Source organism: Pipistrellus hanaki, assembly GCF_964339955.1.
Source record: "Pipistrellus hanaki genome assembly, chromosome: 2".
Lineage (NCBI taxonomy): Eukaryota > Metazoa > Chordata > Mammalia > Chiroptera > Vespertilionidae > Pipistrellus > Pipistrellus hanaki.
Genome location: NC_140504.1, coordinates 170,408,327 through 170,427,320, shown reverse-complemented (window position 1 = coordinate 170,427,320; position 18,994 = coordinate 170,408,327). Strand labels below are relative to the sequence as shown.

Below are 18,994 nucleotides of genomic sequence, written 5' to 3'. Positions count from 1 at the left end.
CCCTCTCCCAGGCATTCCCGGGTCCTTTCTCCAAGACCCTCCATCCCCACTTCCACCCTCCGGTCCCCAGATTTGTCTTCAGTCCTTTGGGCCCTCTGGTCACTGCAGGCCGTCCTTCGCACGTGGCTTCAAGGAGTAGGATCCGAGTTATAGTCCACTGTTGTAAGGCACTTCCCCTTGGTGAAAGGTGTGATCCGTTCCCTTTAAAAAGAAAGAGGGAAAAGAAAATGGAACTGGCCCCTTGCAAGTGTGGGCCCCCCATCCTTGGAGGATGCCCACAGGATGAACCAGAACCCGCTGGTTGTGCTTCCCAGGAGATCCTACATTGGGTGGGGGGGCCAAAACTGACCTCCGGAACTTTCCTATCCAAACAGCCTGTTTCTAAGGAGGAGATCCCTCTACTTTGCACCCAGTTTAGCTCATCAGGGCCCCAAGTTGCTTTGTCAGAACTTCAAATACAGAATCCAAGCACCTGAAAGATTTAGCCCAACCCATCAGCCCAGAAACATGCTCAAGTGTTTACCCCACCAAAAATAAAGGAAGGAAGATAGATGAGAAAGAAGGGAGGAGGGAAGGGAGGGGATGAAGGAAGGAGAAAGAGAGAAAGGAAAGAAGAGTGGGCAAAATTATGGCCTTGCCTTGGAGCTAAGGCCCTGCCTTTCCCTGGCCCTATGCTGTCTCCATGGTAATCACCAGACTTCTGTGTTCGATAATAAATGCGTCGTGGGTGTTGCAGGAAGCAGGAACTCTGTGCTGAACTGCCTAAGAGTCCCTACTTCCTGACTAAACTTCCATCATAGCAGCATGCACAAAGGCCCAGGAGGAAAAGGAAGTGATCAGGTGAGGGCAGGTGGGATGAGGACATGAAGGTGAGTCATGGTGAAGGCTGGCTCTGCCTTAGCCTTCCTGCTCTCGTCCTCCAGAAAGTGGGGAAAGTGTCCTTCATGAAGAGAGGCCCTGGGTCCCATCTGCCCTCCTCCTGCTTCTCACGCTGCCCTGTAACTAGAAAGGGGAGTGAGTGCCTTCCCTGGTGCCGAACAGCTGACTGGTTCTCTTTTGCAGTGTCCCAGGAGGCAGGATTTGCCCAGCAGATAGTAAGTGCTCAACTAATTTTTGGAGACCACACACAAATGCCATTGACTAGCAGAGACTTTAGAAAAACCCTTTCTCCAAACTGATTTGTCTCAACTGAAAAACACTAAGAGTAATACCTACCTTTTGAAGTTACTATATTCAGTAAAAACATACAAAATCATTATACAGCCTGGCCGGCATGGCTCAGGGGTTGAGCGTCGACCTATGAACCAAGAAGACATGGTTCATATCCTGGTCACATCACATGCCCGGGTTGCAGGCTCAATCCTCAGTAGGAGTGTGGAGAAGGCAGGCAATCAATGATTTTTTTCTCATCTTAATGTTTCTCTCTCTCTCTCCCTCTTCTTTCCTCTCTGAAATCAATAAAAATATTCTTAAAAGGAGAAAGAAAATCACTATACCATTATGAATATATATTTCAATTATAATTATTATTACAAAGAATGGATATTTATTATTTCAATCTTAGATTTCTGGACAAGGAATATGGCTAAAAAGGTAGTACGCATATTGAAGTACTTAGGAGCAAGTATATTGATGTCTGCCATATATTTTGAAATTTATCAAATTATAAGATGAATAATAGAAGGACAGAAGAATGAGAAGGAATGAATGATTAGTAGATTAATAGATGAATAGGTGGTATGTGTCATAAAGCAAGAAGAATAAAACATTAACGATATAATCTAAGTGGTAAGAATAGGGGCACATTGTAAAATCATTTCAATTTTACTGTATGTTTGAAAAAAATTCATAAGATGTCAGGTTAAAAATAATCTTAAGGAAAAATGAATTTCTCCCTAATTAAATGGGAGTTCCCAGGTGTTTCCTTCATGGAGCTACCAGGCGCAGGGCCATTTTATCAATGAATTTACTGACTCCTCCTTTGACCCACATCCACTGAGCTCCTGCTTCGCGTGCCAGACAATAGAGAAGTTCTGTTCATTGGGGACCACAAGCATATGAACTAATACTACAATATAACGGGGACAGTGCTCCAACCAGAGAACTCACAAGAGGCTGAGAATGAAGAGACTAACTGGAGAAATCTCGGAAGCCTCATGTATAAGCACAGTTGAAGAGATGGACAGGAGTTTTCCAGAAACTAGGAGAAGGCTGTTCCAAGCACAGATCACGGTGTGGCCACAGGCTGAAGAGCAAGGGGTAGTACAAAGCGAGGCTGGCTGGAGAGCAGAGAGCCGTGTCCACAGCCCGTCCACAGCCACAGGTGGCCAGACGGAGTAAAGAGACCTGGCTGTGGAGCCAGAAAGGGGAGCGGGCGGAAAACCTGGTCCACAGGGTCAGTCAGCCAAACGTGTCAGCCCCGATAGACACGGCTCTAAGGAAGCACTAACAAAAGGCGGCCTCTCCCAGGCAGGAGGGAAATCCCAGGCTGCTGAGTGAGGCGTGGTTTGGCAGGGAGGAGGAGGTGAGGCTTGGGAGTGAGAGGTGAGAAAGATTAGCTGTAACAACGCATTCCAGAAGGTGACTTCGCAACGCTCCCACACATGCCCTCCCTTGCCGGACTGAAGACAGCAATTGTACAAAGACATGTTGTGTCCTGCCAACCCACAGCCTCCCCGAAATGGGCCTAGGAGGAGAGAGGCTGAAGCACAGGGCGGAGTCAGAGCCAGCTCCCCCTCTTCTGCCCTACCTCCTTTGGGCTGCAGGACCCTGGGCTTTCCCATCACCCACCCCTCCAAGCCTCACTCACTCTGGTGCAATTGGGGAAGGTAGCACTGCTGTCGCCCTTGCCTCTCCTGGGCAGCTGCACAGCCCGTGGCTGTCTGCCTGCTCTCGCCCACAGCTGTGCACACTGACTGTGAGCGCCGCCCTGGAGCCAAGGCAGGGATGCACAACTGCGCGACCAGCTGTGAGGAGCCAGTGAGAGCACCTCCAGCCATTCAGTCCCCATTTGTTTTTGTTAATTCTGTGCTCCTGCTTTATTATTTATTTATTTATTTATTTATTTATTACTTATTTTTACAAATCGAGTGAAAGAAAAATACTTGGAGGAAGTGGAGACAATGCAGAGTAAAAGGAAACCTACAGAAAACTCATTATCCTTAGATGAAAGGACATGCTGCATGCATGACACAGAGCAGGGTGCTATTAAAGAGAAAGGAACACACAAGAGGCCCTGGCTGGTGTGCTCAGTGGTTAGAGTGGCATTCCAGCACACGGAATGTTCACGGGTTCCATTCCAGATCAAGTGCACATGGCCAGGGCGCATATGGGAGGCAACTGATCTATGTCTCACATCAATGTCTCTCCCACCCTTCCTCCTTCCCACTCTCCCTAAAAATCAATAGAAAAATATCCTCAGGTGAGGATTTTTTTAAAAAACCACCACACATAAGAGTTCTTGGAAATGAAAAAAGATGACAAGACATAAAAGGGTAATCGTAAGGAAGAAAGACAAGGACAAAGAAAATTTGCCAGAAAGTGGGACAGAAAAGGTAGATAAGATAAATAAAGGGGAAAAGACAAGAAAATTACAATGTCAAACCATTCATCTGAAAGAGAAGACAGAGAGGGGGAAATCGTCAAAGACAAAAACATAAAACTTTTCCCAGAAGAGAAGGTCCTGAGTTTTCAGAAGGAAAGGACCACGAAGCACCCAAAGCAATAAATGAAAACAGACTCCCACGAAGACCCATGGCCATGAAATTCCAGAACACGGGGGACAAGGAGAAGATCCTACAAGGGTCCAGAGAGGAAGAGGCAGGCTGCATACGAAGGACAGAAACCCGGAATGGCACCAGAATTCTCAACAACCAGCCTTCAAAAGCCCAAGGGAAGGCTATTTCCAACCTAAAAGTTTATATCCAATCAAAGTATCAATCAGGCCGAAACCGGTTTGGCTCAGTGGATAGAGCGTTGGTCTGTGGACTGAAAGGTCCCAGGTTCGATTCCAGTCAAGGGCATGTACCTTGGTTGCCAGCACATCCCCGGTAGGGGGTGTGCAGGAGGCGGCTGGTCGATGTTTCTCTCTCATTGACGTTTCTGGCTCTCTATCTCTCTCCCTTCCTCTCTGTAAAAAAATCAATAATATAAATATATATTTTTAAAAAAAGTATTAATCAGTTGCGCAGGTAAGGAGTATAATTTTTTTTTTTTTTTTCTGGAACACAGTCTATCAAAAATGTTACCTCCCATTCCTTTTTCCGAGGAAGCCACCAAAACAAGGAAGACACGGGACTACCATGATACAAACAATGAAAACTAGTTTTCCCTGAGCAGTCCTGGACCTCACACCCTCCCCGGGATTTCCTTTTTTTTTTTTTTTTTTAATTTAATATATTTTATTGATTTTATTACAGAGAGGAAGGGAGAGGGATAGAGAGCCAGAAACATCGATGAGAGAGAAACACTGACCACTTGACTCACACCCCCTACTGGGGATGTACCCGCAACCAAGGTACATGCCCTTGACCGGAATTGAACCTGGGACCTTTCAGTCCGCAGACCGACGCTCTATCCACTGAGCCAAACCGGTCTCGGCCTCCCCGGGATTTCCAACAACAGAACAAGCAACACTGAAGTCCATGCTTCACATTTTCACATTCCTGAAACTAAGAACACACTGTCACCGATGGCCTCTTGGGTCAATAAAATGCGGCGGCCGCTAACACTCGCAAGCCGTTTCCCAGCCAGCTCTGGTTTTCAAGCGCCTTTTCTTTTGGTTTCACAACAGTGCCCCGAAACGAGTTTCACCAACCCCATTAGGAACCAGAGATTCCACGGGTGCAGCCTTGGGAGGCGGAGCCTGGACGGTGTGGGTGGTGGGTGAAGGAGTTGGTGTTGATGAGTTCCTTTTCCTCACCACAGCCCCTCACCTGCGTCTCCACAGCCCTCTGCCCACCTGACAGCTAAGGAAAATGGGGCTCGGAGAGGTTAAGCGACATGCCCCACCTCACACAGCCAGTAACCGGCAGGGCCGGGATCTGAACTCTCTCCACGGCCAGGCCACAGCTGTTCGGCAGGCTCTGGGGGCAGCAGCTGTGTTCCCTCGGGAAAGGAGCCCAAGTTGGGGGACGGCCCCGCCCACCCTAGGGTTGGCTCTGCTGGAGCTCCAGGGGCACTCACTGCAGGAACTTGTCCCTGGCCGGGTTTGAGGGGTAGCGCTTGGCTCCGCCCATGAACAGGGACCGGTATCGCTGCCGCTGGTCCTTGGTCTCCAGCAGCCAGGTGTTGAGGTAGAAGCCCACACCTACGGGGTTCTGCACAGGGAGAGGCAGGCTGTGAGCAGGTGGACGCCTGGAGACTTGATCTCAGGCCTCCTCCCTCCCCAGGCTCCTCCCTACTGTCTTTATTATGGGATGGCCTGTGTCCCCCCCAAAAAAGATATGGAAGCCTTAACCCCCAGCCCCTCAGAGTGTGACCTCAGTTGCAGATGCAGTTAGTTAAGATGAAGTTGCACTGGAGTGGGGTAGGCTCTTAACCCGGGGGTCCGTACAGAAAAAGAGATGGGCCGGGGGAGGGGTTGGGGAGGGAGAACACAGGGATTGGGGTGATACATTTACAAGCCAAGGAAGCCCAAGGGTTGCTGGCCGCCACAGGCCAGGAAGAGGAGCGATCCCCCCAGCAGGTCTCAGAGGGAGCACAGCCCCGCTGACACCTGGATGTCAGTCCTCCGGCCTCCAGCTCTGTGAGAGGATAAGTCCCTGTGGTGTTAAGCCACCTAGTTTGTGGTGCTTTTCGACGGCAGCCCTAGGAAGTGAATGTGCCAGCCCACCCAGAAACCTGGGTCGGCCGGAGAGACAAGACAGAGAGGTTCAGAGCAGAGATCAACCTGCCCCGGGGCCTAGTGAGGACAGAGCAGCCTCAGGGCAGGGGCCCGCCGTCCGCGGAGAATGGCACCAGGGTGAGCTGGGAGGTGCTGGGAACCAAACCCTCGTCCAGTGTGAAGCTGAACTTGCTGCCGAGAGAGAAAGGCCTGTCTCGTGGGGGAGCAGGCTCCCAGCCAGATGTGCGGGCGAGCGCAGCCTCTGTCTAGAACCCGGGCCTCCCTCCCTTCGGGCCTTCCCACTTGGCCAGCCCTGCAGCAGCAGCATGGTCATTTGGCTCTTTTCTAACATTTGATTTGGAGGGAAGAACCCCCTCCCTGCAGGAGATGCAGGCAGCAGCTGTAGAAGAGGAAGGAGAAGGGGAACTGACCAGCTGGTCCCATGAGAAGCAGGAAGGGCGGGTGGTGTAGGTACACTGGGGACCTCGCCATCTTGCAGGGAGGTGAGGAGGTGGGAAGTGGGAGGTGGGAGGTGGGAGGGGGGAGGTGGGAGGTGGGAGGTGGGCTGGCTGGCATGCTGCTGTCCTCGGGAGTGGAGCTCAGGGGTGGGGTGGGATGAGGCAGTGGGAGCATAAGGAGAAGACAAGTGAGTTACAAGCAAGATGCTCCCAGGAAAACCAGGAGAGGCCTTGAAAATGTACAGCTGTTCAGCCCACCCAGCATGGCTCAGTGGCTAAACATCGATCAATGAACCAGGAGATCATGGTTTGATTCCGGTCAAGACACATGCCCGGGGTGCAGGCTCCATCCCCATTGAGGGGCCATGCAGAAGGCAGAGGGTCAATGATTCTCATCATTGATGCATATCTCTCTCTCTCTCTCCCTCCCCCCCCACCCCCACCCTCCGCTCTGAAATCAATAAAAATATATATTTTTTAAGAATACAGCTGTTCGAAGCCAGGCACAGCTAACCTGTGCTGCTGGAAGTCAGGACAGGGAAGATTACGTCACACACGTGGGGTTGGCTGCCTTTGGGGAGGGGGGGGATGGGAAAAGGGGGGACACTGGAGTCCTGGCTCATCCAGGGAGGAGAAACAGGCCAACGCCACCAGGGGCCCCTGAGGCCGCAAGACAAATGCAAAGAGAGAAGGGAGGGAGCGCGGCCCTGAGGAAAAGAGAGAAGGAGACGGTTCTGGGCGGTGTCCCTGGGCGCAGTGGTTCTCCAGGCGTGGTCCCCGGGGCAGGATCCTCCGCATCACCCGGAACTTGTTGGAAGTGGGAATTCCCAGGCCCCGCCCCAGGCTCTGAACCAGGCGCTCTGGAGTGGGGCCCAGCAAGTCCCTCCACGAGGATGCTAAGTGCCCGCTCCAGTTTGAAAACCGAGGTCTTAGAGAAATAGGATCGTGGGAGTGGGTGCTAGTCCCTGGGGGAGAGGAGGTGGGGGGCAGGCCTCACTCAGAGCATCAATTCCCGGCGTGGGGGGGCAGGGGTTTGGGGCTGCTCGTCGCCCCCGCGGACCCACTCACCCAGCTCCCCATGACCATCTGGTTGGTCCGTCCGCTGGCCCGCTTGGAGGACAGCAGGAATGGCGGCTGGAAGCCACGTTTGCATTCCTTCACCGGAGGTAGCCACATGCCGGGCCCAGCCGTGGCCTAGGGGTGAGGGATAGAGGCGGGACGCTGGGGAGGTCTGGCAGTGGTCAGCCTGGGGCCAGGGCAGGGGAGGGCGCCCGATAGCCCTGGGCCTTGAGCCAAGGACAGTGGGAGGCCAGCCACCTCCCAACTCACCAGGAGCCCACCTCCCAGGGGTGCATGGCTCATAAATCCATGCCCCCCATCCTATCCCCACCCTCTAGCCTGACACCTCTTTCCAGGTTTCCAGGGTCCCCAAGGCCTCGGAGGGTTCAGAGGGATGACAGACCCCAGACTGGGAGCAGAAGCCTCCAGACTGTGGAGCTCGAGGGGTTGGGTCTGACTGGCTCCGCCTCGCCCTCGCTAGGGGAGCCTGGGCAGGCCCTTCCTGTCTCTGGGGCTCCGTTTCCCTTTGGGGAATCCAAATGGAAACCCTCCGTGGGTGGAGATGCTGGAAGGAGCCAGGCCCAGAGCGTGCATTCGGGAAATGCTGGTACCCTTTTCCTTCCCCGCACCCTGCTGGGGAGGGGGCGCCCAGCTGAAGTCGGGGGCCTGCTCAGATGACAGCCTATCACCCCACAGAGGGAGGCCAAGACTCCCTCAGCGGGGACAGGCGTGCAGTCCTGGTCAGGGCAGAGCCCTTGCTGGCCCTCTGCCCTGCGCCAGTGTCCCCTTGTTTTCTCTCCAGGAGCAGGGTGGGGGGGGAGGGGGGGATTGTGCAGATCATTGCTGACCGGGCACTTTCTCAGACCAGGCTCCACGCTATGGGCTCCAGTCCTTAACCTCCTTCAATGCTCACAGCCACCTGGCATGCTCCTGGTTAGATCGAGGTGCAAACCAAGGCTCAGAGCGTGAGAGGGACTCGCCCAGCGTGACCCGGAAGTGCAAGGCCAGGCCTGGGAACCAGATGGGTCTGACACGAGGCTGAGCTCTTCCCCTGAAGCCCTGAAACAGCCACCACACTGGACCCTGGCCCTCGGGAGTACTTTCCAAGAGAGGGAGGGAGGAAGGCGGGGATGGGGGGTGGGGGAGGAACTGACTAGTTTTCGGGGACACTGGCTGAGGGTGCTCCAGTAAATCCTCTCTGAAGGGGTTGCTGGGAATCGGGAAAGTTTGGAAAACACCCCACGATTCCTATTGCAAGGAGAGGTAAGTTCTTCCACGAAGCTCTTGACACTCATCAGCTCACTGGGCTTTTTTTTCTGAGAAACAGAGAGGAGGAAAGGTTATCTGTTAAGCCAGGGGAATCAAGGGTCCCCCTCTGAGCCCCCTCCCCACCCCCCAGCAATCGGAGAAAAGCAAGTGGCCACCCAGTGTGGCACCACTCCCCACCCACTGCAGCCAGGACACCCTGGGGCCAGGCCCCGAGGCAGTGAGGCAGCCCCAGTGAGGGAGGATCAGTCAGCAGTCTCTAGCACCCCCACCCACAGGCCCACTTTGAGGGTATCCATTCCTTCTTTCTGTCACTTGTTTCATGAGCATTTACTGAGTCTAATGGGGGAGCAGAGAGGACACTTGGCCAGAGAACTGCTCTGTATGATACTATACTGGTGGGTACGTATCATCATCATGCATTTGACCAAACATATATGTACATCACCAAAAAGCTAATGTCAGCTGTGGACTTTGGGCCATGATGTGTCAATGCAGGCTCATCCTATATAATAAAAGGCTAATATGCAAATCAACCAAATGGCAGATCAACTGGTCGCCATGATGGGCACTGACCACCAGGGGGCAGGCGCTCCACACAGGACTGCTGGCATCAGGTGGCTCAGTTCAATGGCCGTTTACCAACTGACCCAAAAGTATTCAATGTATCCCCACCCTCCTTCTTCCCAGCACTCCGGTGCCCTTTCCACAGCACTCACCACCGGCTAACACTCTAGCTTGTTTTTTACTCGTGACTATGTCTCCATTTCCATTAGAATGTAACCGCCAAAGGGGCAGGTTTACCTGGCCTAAACGTCCACACAGAGTGGTGTGGAGACAAAAAAAAAAAAAAAAAAGTAATTACACAAATACTGAAGTCCAGTTGCTATGAGCATGAATATAGCAAAGCACAGGGTGTGATGGATCACACAACAGGAACTTGATGGGTACAGGAAAGGGAGGCTCAAGCTAAAATTCTTCTTTAATTAATGTATTTTTTATTGATTTCAGAGGGGAAGGGAGAGAGAGAGGAGAGAGAGAGAGAGAGAGAGAGAGAGAGAGAGAGAGAGAGAGAGAGAGGAATCGATGATAAGAGAGAATCATTGACCAGCTTCCTCCTGCATGCCCCAACTGGGGATCGAGCCACCCTGACCATGAATGGAACCTTGACTAGATACCAAGCCCTGACCTCCTGGTCGACACTCAACCACTGAGCCACACTGGCCAGGCTCCAGCTAAAATTATGCCTCAGTTTCCCCTCCCAGCCCTCCAGTCCTCTGCCTAGTTAACTGTGCCACTAACCCGGCCAGCTTAGCTGGGTCTGTGGTGCCCGGAAAATAAGTGTGTCCAGAACAGCAGCACCCAGACCTGAGCTGTCGGAGTCCCTGCAGGCTTTGTGGCCAGTCTCCCCACCAGACGGCCTGGTGGCCACCTGCACTGCCTCTGTAACTCATGCCAGTGCAGAGGAGAGAGGACTGGCAGTGAAGTCAGACAGACGTGCGGGGGTTCAAATCCCAGGTCTGCACCTTACGAGTGGGGTGGCCAGCCTCGGCTTCCTCATCTAACACAGGGAGCCACACTCGCCCTGCTGCGAGGGTGGCATGAGCAGGATGTGGGAAGAGCACGGAGCCTGGCGCACCGTGGTGCCCCAGATGGCCGTGAGGCCTGGTATCCTGCCGGGGAAATCCCCCCCACGGGAGGGCACGCACCTGCGCAGAGAAGTGTCCGTACGGCTGGGGCTTGCTCCGGTCGCCGGAGAAGGTGTCGTAGGGGCCGCGGTTGCCCATGGAGCGCTCCACGAAGGCCTCGATGCCGCTTTTGAAGGAGTAGGTGCACGGTGCCAGGCCGCTGCCCTGCAACGGAGCACAGACGCCGTCTCTGCGGAGGGCTGCCGAAGCAGGCCCCTCGCCTTGGGGGGCCTCGGGGGGCCTCGGGGTCCCTGTCTGCCCTGGGAGTCCGCTCCCAGGACTGTGGGGCAGGCGGCCAGGTGTGGCCAGGGGAGGCGGCTACCTCGTGACTCAGGGGGGCCGGCTTGTTGGTCATCCGGCACATGAGGCCGTCGGGGTGGGACCGGTTCCAGGCCTTCTCCTCCAGCTTTGTGTACGGGTTGCCCTTCTCGCCATAGTTGCCGGGGCCTGGATAGAAGTTCTGTGGGGAAAGCGGGAGACCGGCGGCCATCAGTCCCACGCTCTGTGCTAAGCGCGCCCGAGGAAGCGATGCCCCCAAGAGGGGGGAGCAGGATCTTCAGGGCCCCGGGGTGCCAACCGCCCCCCAACACACAGCACTGTTGACCTAGGAGCCTCCACCGCCGACCAGACCTTCGGTTCCATATTCAGACTCTTCACCGGGGCCCTGCTGCCTCTCAGCTTACCTTCTGCCGCTCCTTTCTGACATCCCCACTTCGGCCTACGTGGGTCTCTGCTGGTCCCCAAACACATGCCATCCTGCCAACCTCCTCACCGGTGCTTACGGGTGCTGTGCCTGCTGCCCGGAACGCCCTTCCTGCCTCCTTTGCCCCAGAGAATTACTCTAGCCCTGCAGAGCCAGCTCAGGTGTCCTCTCTCCGCAACGGAGCCTGCCTTCCCCCGTCAGCCCAGACAGCCGCCTGCTTTGGCGGTCTCGCAAATGCCATCTATTACACCCACGTCACAGCCCTGCCTTCGCGTGAATGAGGGTCATACTGTGCCGTGACCTGGATGGACCTGGAGTCCTGGGTTCGAATCCTGCCTCTGCTGCTTCCTAGCTGAGTGAACCCCTGAAATAGCCACCGCACGGTACCCTGTGGGGCAGACCACTTAATCGGTCTGAGCCTCATGGCCCACCTTTGTAACGTGGGAATAGTAACACTTCCTCCCAGGGTGATGAGGATAAAATGTTTAAATGTCCACAAGGCGTCCTGCACGGTGCTCAGCACGTAGTGAGCACTGACGCATGGTACGTCAGGTGGGGTGGCTGTGGTGAGGGGGTGAGAGAGGCTGGGATGACCATCTGGGACCTTGACTGCCAAGCTCAGAAATAGTCTTTCAGCTGGCTGGTGTGGCTCAGTGGGTGAGTGTTGACCCATGCACCAAGAGGTCACGGGCTCCATCCCCAGCAGGTGTGCAGGAGGCAGCCAATCGATGTTGATGTTTCCCTCTCATCGGTGTTTCTATCTCTCTCCCCCCTCTCCCTTCCTCTCTCGCTAAAATCAATAAAAACATATACATATGTTTTAAAATAAATATGTTCTTTGTAGGTGGAATGAGAAGAGCCATTGCAGTGTATTCCGGTGGGTGGGTGGGTGGAGGTCCTTAGTCAGAGACCCAGAGGGACGTTTGTTGCTGTTCTGCATCTTTTAGCCACCAGGGGTCACCACTGCTCCACGATGGCTCAGCCCTTCCCACCTCTGGTCCCTAGAAGCCGTGGGGAAGCAGCCAGAAGCAGGCCACCCGGCGGGAGGAGAGGACGGGAGCTCAGCTGGGAGAGTCAGGCCTGTGAAGGCCCCTGAATTGTTGCCCTCAGAGGAACAGGACTCAGCGTTGCCGCTCCCAGGGCCTGGGTTCCCGGTGTGCTCGGGAGGAAAGCCCCAGGGCGGGAAGGTGGGTCCTTGCACCCTGCGGTAGATGTTCACTAGCCTGGCATCTTGGTCCTGGAGGCAACCGCTGAGATCAAATCAGTGCCGTCCGCAATTACAGGTGGGGAAATGGAGTCGCAGAGAGGCAAACCTGTGTCCACGGTCCCACCTCCAAAACCCACCATCTTTCTGAGCCTCTGCTGTCTGCCAGGCACCACGCAGGCACTGCGGCGGGAGGGCAGTGAGCCACGTCGTGCCATGACCTTCAAGGTGACCCACAATCCGAAGAGGATGAGGTGGCCGCGGCCTCTGCAGCCCAGTGCGGGCACTCTGGGGCAGAGCCTCGCCCTTCCCTCAGATTTTCAGGTCCAGAGGGGTGTGAGGGAAGAGGAACTGGCACTTATAAGATTATTTCAGCCATGACGGGTTTGGCTCAATGGATAGAGCATAGGCCCGTGGACTGAAGGGTCCCGGGTTCCAGTCTGGTCTAGGACATGTACCCCAGTGGCAGGCTCCATCCCTGGCCCTGGTCGGGGCACGTGCGGGAGGCTACCAATCCTCAGTGGGGCCTGAGGCTCGTTGAGACCTGATTCTGAGGTGTGAGGCGCTGGGGAAGGTGCTGGCCATGTAGGAGACCAGGGAATCCGCCAGGGGCTCCCCCTGGGTGGGGCGGGGCAGTGGTCTGGGCCAGGCCAGAGGCAGCAAGGCTGGGAAGAGGAGGACAGGAGGCGAGAGCACAGACCCCAGTGACTACAGAGGACGGGAGTCGGGTCCCGGCTCTGGCAGCTGGGTGGAACCGTTCCCTGGAAGAGCAGGCCTGGGGGAGATGTTGGCATGTGGTGGGGAGTGGGGGGTGGGTACAGAGCTTGAGGTGCCTGAGGGAGCCTGGGGTGGGGATCTGGAGCCATCTGCAGGGAGCCTGGCTGAGGGAAGGGGATCCCCCCAAAGTGTGTGTGTGTGTGTGTGTGTGTGTGTGTGTGTGTGTGTTGGGGGGCGGAGGGAGGGGGTGCTGGGGAAGAAGAGCCATGGAGGGAGGCTGGCAGAGGGACTTCAGGGCTGCAGAGCCCAGTGTCCCCAAAGCCAAGAGCGGGGAGAATGCAGAGGGAAGGGTGGTGGCAGTTCCCAGTGCCAGTGGGGGATGGGGCTCAGAAACAGAGGAGAAGGCATGGCCTTTGCAGGGTTCAACAGCCCCATCCTCTTGGGGGTGATGGAGGGGGGGGAGTCATGGGACCCCAGAGCAGGCCCCTCAGCTTTGGCAGGCGGTGTTTATGGACCTGAGAGGTGGGGGGACAACAGCGGGGACAGACACAGGGGAGCCATCAGGTTCCCAGCCCAGGCCTCACAGCAAGGCAATGACTGAGGAAAGCAGGCCCCGGACAGACGTGAGCTCCCCGCCGCCTTCACCCCCAGGGCAGCGACACCTCTTTGAACTCGTTGTCCAAGGCAGAGCCTAGGAGAGCAACTCCGGGAACTCCTGCAGGGCCTGGCCAAGGTGCCTGCAGGGCAGGTGTGGGCACCAGAGGGGAGGGACACGCCAGGGCATTGCCACTCTGCTTGGCCACCACTCACAGGTGCCCTGGCGCTGGGGCCTGGGGACACAGGAGGAAACACACAGAATCGGATGTGCTCCCCAACGCCTCCGCCCTCTAACAGGCTCTGACATTAGACCCCGTCCTCACAGTGGCTTAGGGGACAAAATCCGAGTGAGCCACGCCGACGGGCACAGCACAGCGTGGACACCTGAACTCAAACCCTGCTTCTGTCCCGGAGGAGCTCTGTGGCCGTGGGCGCTTACTGAAACCCGCTGAACGCCAGCTTTTCTCATCTAGAAAGTGGAGGTGACGACAGTGACTGCTTCATAGGGTTGCTATCATTAAATTAATTACTACCCTGAAATGCTCAGAACAGTGCCTGGCCTGGGTAAGTGATCCAGCTATTACTACCTTAGATTTGAAGCTAGCAACTCATTCTTAAATGCCTGCAGGCAACCCCTCTCTCTGTTGCCATTACAGCATCTAAACCTGAAGATGCAGGTATTTGACCCCTGAGCAAGGCAAGAAGAAGGCTTCCCAGGGATGAGGTGTGGGGACCCGTGGGCTTGGGGAGGAAATGGGACAAGAGGGGGCTTCCAGCCCCACCCAGGCACCGTGCTCTGAAAGGAGCGGAGGGTGGGAGGGCGCCCAGTCCTTCCAGGAGGGCACCTACCCCGATGAGTTGTTGGAAGCGAAGCTCCCCGGAGCTGAGCAGCCCCCGGTTGCTGCGTGGTTTCTGCTGCAGCTCTTCTAAGAAGTCTTTGAAGTTGTAGGAGCCAGGCCCGAGCTTGTCCTTCTGCCCCTTTAGGAAAAGAGAGAAGGTTTCGGCCGAAACCGGTTTGGCTCAGTGGAGAGAGCGTCGGCCTGCGGACTGAAAGGTCCACCAGGTTCGATTCCGGTCAAGGGCGTGTACCTCGGTTGCGGGCACATCCCCAGTAGGGGGTGTGCAAGAGGCAGCTGATCAATGATTCTCTCTCATGGATGTTTCTAACTCTCTATCCCTCTCTCTTCCTCTCTGTAAAAAATCAATAAAATATATTTTTAAAAAGAAAAGAGAGAAGGTGAACACCTTGAACTTGGGGATGTCCACAGGGAAGGGGCCCAGGGAGATGAGGGTGGTCCTTAGCGGACGAGGTCCCCCGGGCCTGGGAGGACACCGAGGCCTCCCCTGGAGCGGGGGGCCGCGCGGCCCGGGGACCTCACCTGCAGCAGCTTCTCTCCCGGGGCGGCCTGGTACTAGCATTGGGGCAGCTGGGGCAGCCGGATGGCTGTCTGGGCCTGGGCCCGGCCTGTACCCACCTCCTTGACATTTTTCTTGCCGTAGCCGATCTCCCTGCAGCCATAGGTCCCGGGTCCTAGGTAGGTCTGAGTCAGAGCACAGTCAGCGCCGGGCCAGCCACACCCACCCAGTCCACCCACAGCAAGTCCTCACGAAGCTGCCCCCTGACCTGGGCGTGCCCTGCCCCTCTCTGCCCCACCCCCGACACCTCGCCTGGCACCGAGGGGCCTGGTACTCAAGGAACCAACATGAATCCCTTTGCCATTGGCCTCCTCACACTTCAGGGAGGAGGAGTCACTGGTGCAGGAGCCCACAGCCAGCCAGGGCAAAGAGGCGGGGCTGGAACCCAGGTCTCTGTGGCCCCCACCCACGCTGTCTTCACTGCAGTCCTGCCCTGGCTCTCCACACGCTCTGTGCTGAGGCCTAAGGGCCGGGAGAGGGGTCAGGCTTATCCCTAGATGGCTCCGCGCACCCACCACGGTGGGGGACTCAGAGGGCAGAGGCCGGCCCATGTGGGAGGGTCAGCGAAGCTGGGAGACTCACGTAGTTCATGGAATGAACCTGGGCCTTCATGAAGGTTCTCAGCTTCTTCTGCTCAGGACAAACAGCAGACACATCAAACCTGGGGAAGGACAGGGAGAGCCCAGCACCTGGCCCCCGCCCCAGCACAAGCAGGCTGGGGCAGGGAAGGTGGCTTTGGAGCCAGTCCGTGAAGGGGGACTGCCCTGCTCCCACCTCAGGGCCTTCGTCCTTCCTGGTCACCTCCCAGCTCTGGCCTGGTCCCCTTCCCACCACTGGGAGCCTTTCCTCAAACCCCGCCCCACCCCCCAGCACTCCCCTCCTCCTCCTCCTTCTCCCAGCTTTCTTTGAACCCCAACATTTTATATAGTGTCCTGTTTTTGTTTATTATCCACTCCAACCACCCCGCCCCACAAGCTTGCAGACCCTGAGCACAAGGTTTTGCAGTTTTGTTCACTGCTGTGTCCCCAGGTGCTACCACATACAGCGTAGGCGGTATGTATACCTCAGCGTCATATGTACGTGTGAATGAAGAGAGACCCCTGGGCTGAAACTCCACCCACCACTTTTCAGCTGAGCGACCTGCTATGTCCTGGCCAGGGCACTTGGCCTCTGGGCCTGGCACCTTGTAGGTGCTTTGGAAATGGTTCTAAATAGTTTAATAACAGTGATCAACAGACTCTAGTCGAAACCGGTTTGGCTCAATGGATAGAGCGTCTGCCTGAAGGGTCCCGGGTTCGATTCTGGTCAAGGACAGGTACCTTAGTTGCGGGCCCATCCCCATAGGGGGAGTGCAGGAGGCAGCTGATCGATGTTTCTCTCTCATGGATGTATCTAACTCTCTATCCCTCTCCCTTCCTCTCTGTAAAAAAATCAATAAAATACATTAAAAATAAAATAATAATAATAATAATAATAATAGGAAAAATACTCTGGTGAGGACTAACAAAATAATTTTAAAAATAGAATAAAAAAGAGTTTAAAAACACACACAAAAAACCAGACTCTAGAACAGGGAAGTGCAGCAGGTATCCAGTCTCCCACCCCTCACTGCCCCCCCATCCCCACCTCCTTCTACAGCTCCTCCCCTGCCTTGGTGGCCCTTTCTCCTTCCACCTTCCAGCCCAGCTCCACCTGTGGCTCTCTGTTTTCCGAAAGGCAAGGCACCCCCTGAACCACTTCAAGGCCAAGGCGCCCCGCTCCGCTGCCGGCCCCAGCGGCGAGGTCCTTGACGGGCTGGGCCTCCCCCTGCCCCCGGACTCCTCCGCGACCGGTCCTCCGGCCTCCGCTGCTGCCCCGGCAACCGGGCCTGAGATTTGTGATTCGCAGAGAACCCTGGCGCGTCTGTGCCCACGTGGCGCCCCCGCGGGCCTGCCCGCGCTGCCCCCGGCTTTTTCCTGGCGCTGGGCACGTTTTCACACGCTGCCTCCCCACAGATCCTTCCTGAGCCCTGCAGGCTTAATGGCCCCCCCTGGTGGTCAGTATGGATGTCGATGGTCGGTGGTCGATGGTCGATGGTCGGGTTTTAGTTACTTCTTTCTTTGTCCCCGGGCTCGGCAACGGGTTAGGGAGAGCACAGTTCAGGGAATGCCTCTGCGTGTTCCCCTTCTGCCCATGGGAACCCACGATGGCTCGACTTGGGCAAAGAGGGCACCTGGTTCCTTCCCCCTCCCCTCCCCCCCTTTGGGGAGAGAAGAGGGGCCAGCGAGAGGCATGAGTGAGGCTGCAGAGAGGGAGGAAGGATGGCAAGAATGGAGTCAGGACTCATCCTCCTTCAGACATCCCCTCCCCCCCCACACACACGCACACACACGCACACTCTGCAGAGGCTGTGCAGGGTGCATGGGGCTCACATGAGGTCCCAGCACGGAGCGGCTGGCAGGGGAAACAATGACCACAAAGTGTGGTCAGGCCCATGAGAGAGGAAGGCCGCTGCCCCAGCCTGTGGGTGGGCAGATCAGGGAAGGCTTCCTGGAGGAGGAGAACTCCAAACTCCTCATTGAAGTATATGTGTGACCTCCGAGGTAAAGAAAGGAATTGATGCCGAAACCGGCTTGGCTCAATGGATAGAGCGTCGGCCTGCAGACTGAAGGGTCCCAGGTTCGATTCCGGTCAAGGGCATGTACCTTGGTTGCGGGCACATCCACAGTAGGAGGTGTGCAGGAGGCAGCTGATCGATGTTTCTCTCTCATCAATGTTTCTAACTCTCTATCCCTTTCCCTTCCTCTCTGTAAAAAAAAAAAATCAATAATAAAAAAAATGAAATGAAAGAACAAGAGCTAGTGTTTATTGAGCACTTACTATATAAAAAAAGAAAGAAAGAAAGAAAGAAAGAAAGAAAGAAAGAAAGAAAGAAAAAAAGGAGTTGAGAGTATATGCTCTCTACTTCCCTCCTCCTTTATCGGGCACAGCAGAGAACTACACCCCCTCCTACATTAAGGAATCATTTCTGATGACAGGACTGAAGTCAGAAATAGGACTTTCTCTGCATCTAGCCCCTCGTGGAACTGGACTGCTGGGACAGTGGTCTTTCCGGCCCCACCCGATGCCCTTCTGACATCCCAACACAGCATTTAAAAAATATATATATTTTATTGATATTTTACAGAAAGGAAGAGAGAGGGATAGAGAGTTAGAAACATCCATGAGAGAGAATCATCGATCAGCTGCCTCTTGCACACCCCCTACTGGGGATGTGGCCGCAACCAAGCGAGAGGGATAGAGAGTTGACTGGAATCGAACCCGGGACCTTTCAGTCCGCCAGCTGACACTCTATCCACTGAGCCAAACCGGTTTCGGCCCAACACGGCATTTCAATAGGAAAGGCGAACGCCCGGCACAGCCATGCCGCTCCGGCAGCAGGCCAGGCAGGCGCCGGCATGGCTGGCCGTGTCCACCCTGCACTGCTGAGCCGAAGCACAGGTGCTGCCCCTGCCCAGCTGCACTTCCTTGGGCAAGCCACCTCCTTCTCTGATCCCCAGCTCCCTTCCCGTAAAACAAAGCGAATAGTCTCTGCCTCTCCAGATGGCTGTGAGGTACGGGGCTGATGTAGGTGTGCTCCTGGCATGCAGCAGAAGCCCAGGAAGAGGTCGAGACTGCCCTCAGAAAGGGACCTGCAGAAGGTCCAGGGCGGAGACTGTGTCTCATTCGCTCCTGGGCAGTACCTGGCACGTAGTAAGTGCTCAGTAAATCTTTGCTGAGTGACAAACGAACGAACAAACGAACCTAGACTGGCTTCCCAAGAATCCGTAAACCCTCAAAGAGACTCCGGTGTGAGTCCTGGCCCTGCTGCTTCCCAGCGGGTGGCCTTGGGCAAGTGACCCTGGCCAAGGTTCCCTTTCCTGCAGACCGAGGACCGCAGCCTCCTGGAGGAGCTGTTTTGGGGTGTCAGTGAGGGGTGGCTGGGTACACCACCAAGTCCTGTGCCAGCAGAGTCCCTGTGACCAGCCCTGGGCCTGCTCAGGTGTCCCAGACCTGCCTGGGCTGCTTCTGTCCCTGCCTGAG

The 18,994-nt window shown here is 55.7% G+C and overlaps 1 protein-coding gene across 1 annotated transcript; it reads right to left on the bottom strand.

Moving 5' to 3' along the window:
* Nucleotides 1-128: 128 nt before the first annotated feature.
* CIMAP2 (ciliary microtubule associated protein 2) lies at nt 129-16,006 on the bottom strand (the record flags this gene model as incomplete). The annotated part of the gene is given in 11 exon segments (XM_084871302.1): nt 129-201; nt 5,185-5,318; nt 7,351-7,476; nt 8,496-8,657; nt 10,317-10,460; nt 10,618-10,755; nt 14,366-14,488; nt 14,896-14,928; nt 14,932-15,057; nt 15,515-15,593; nt 15,996-16,006. Coding segments are annotated over 11 exon segments (1,149 nt in total).
* Nucleotides 16,007-18,994: the final 2,988 nt, after the last annotated feature.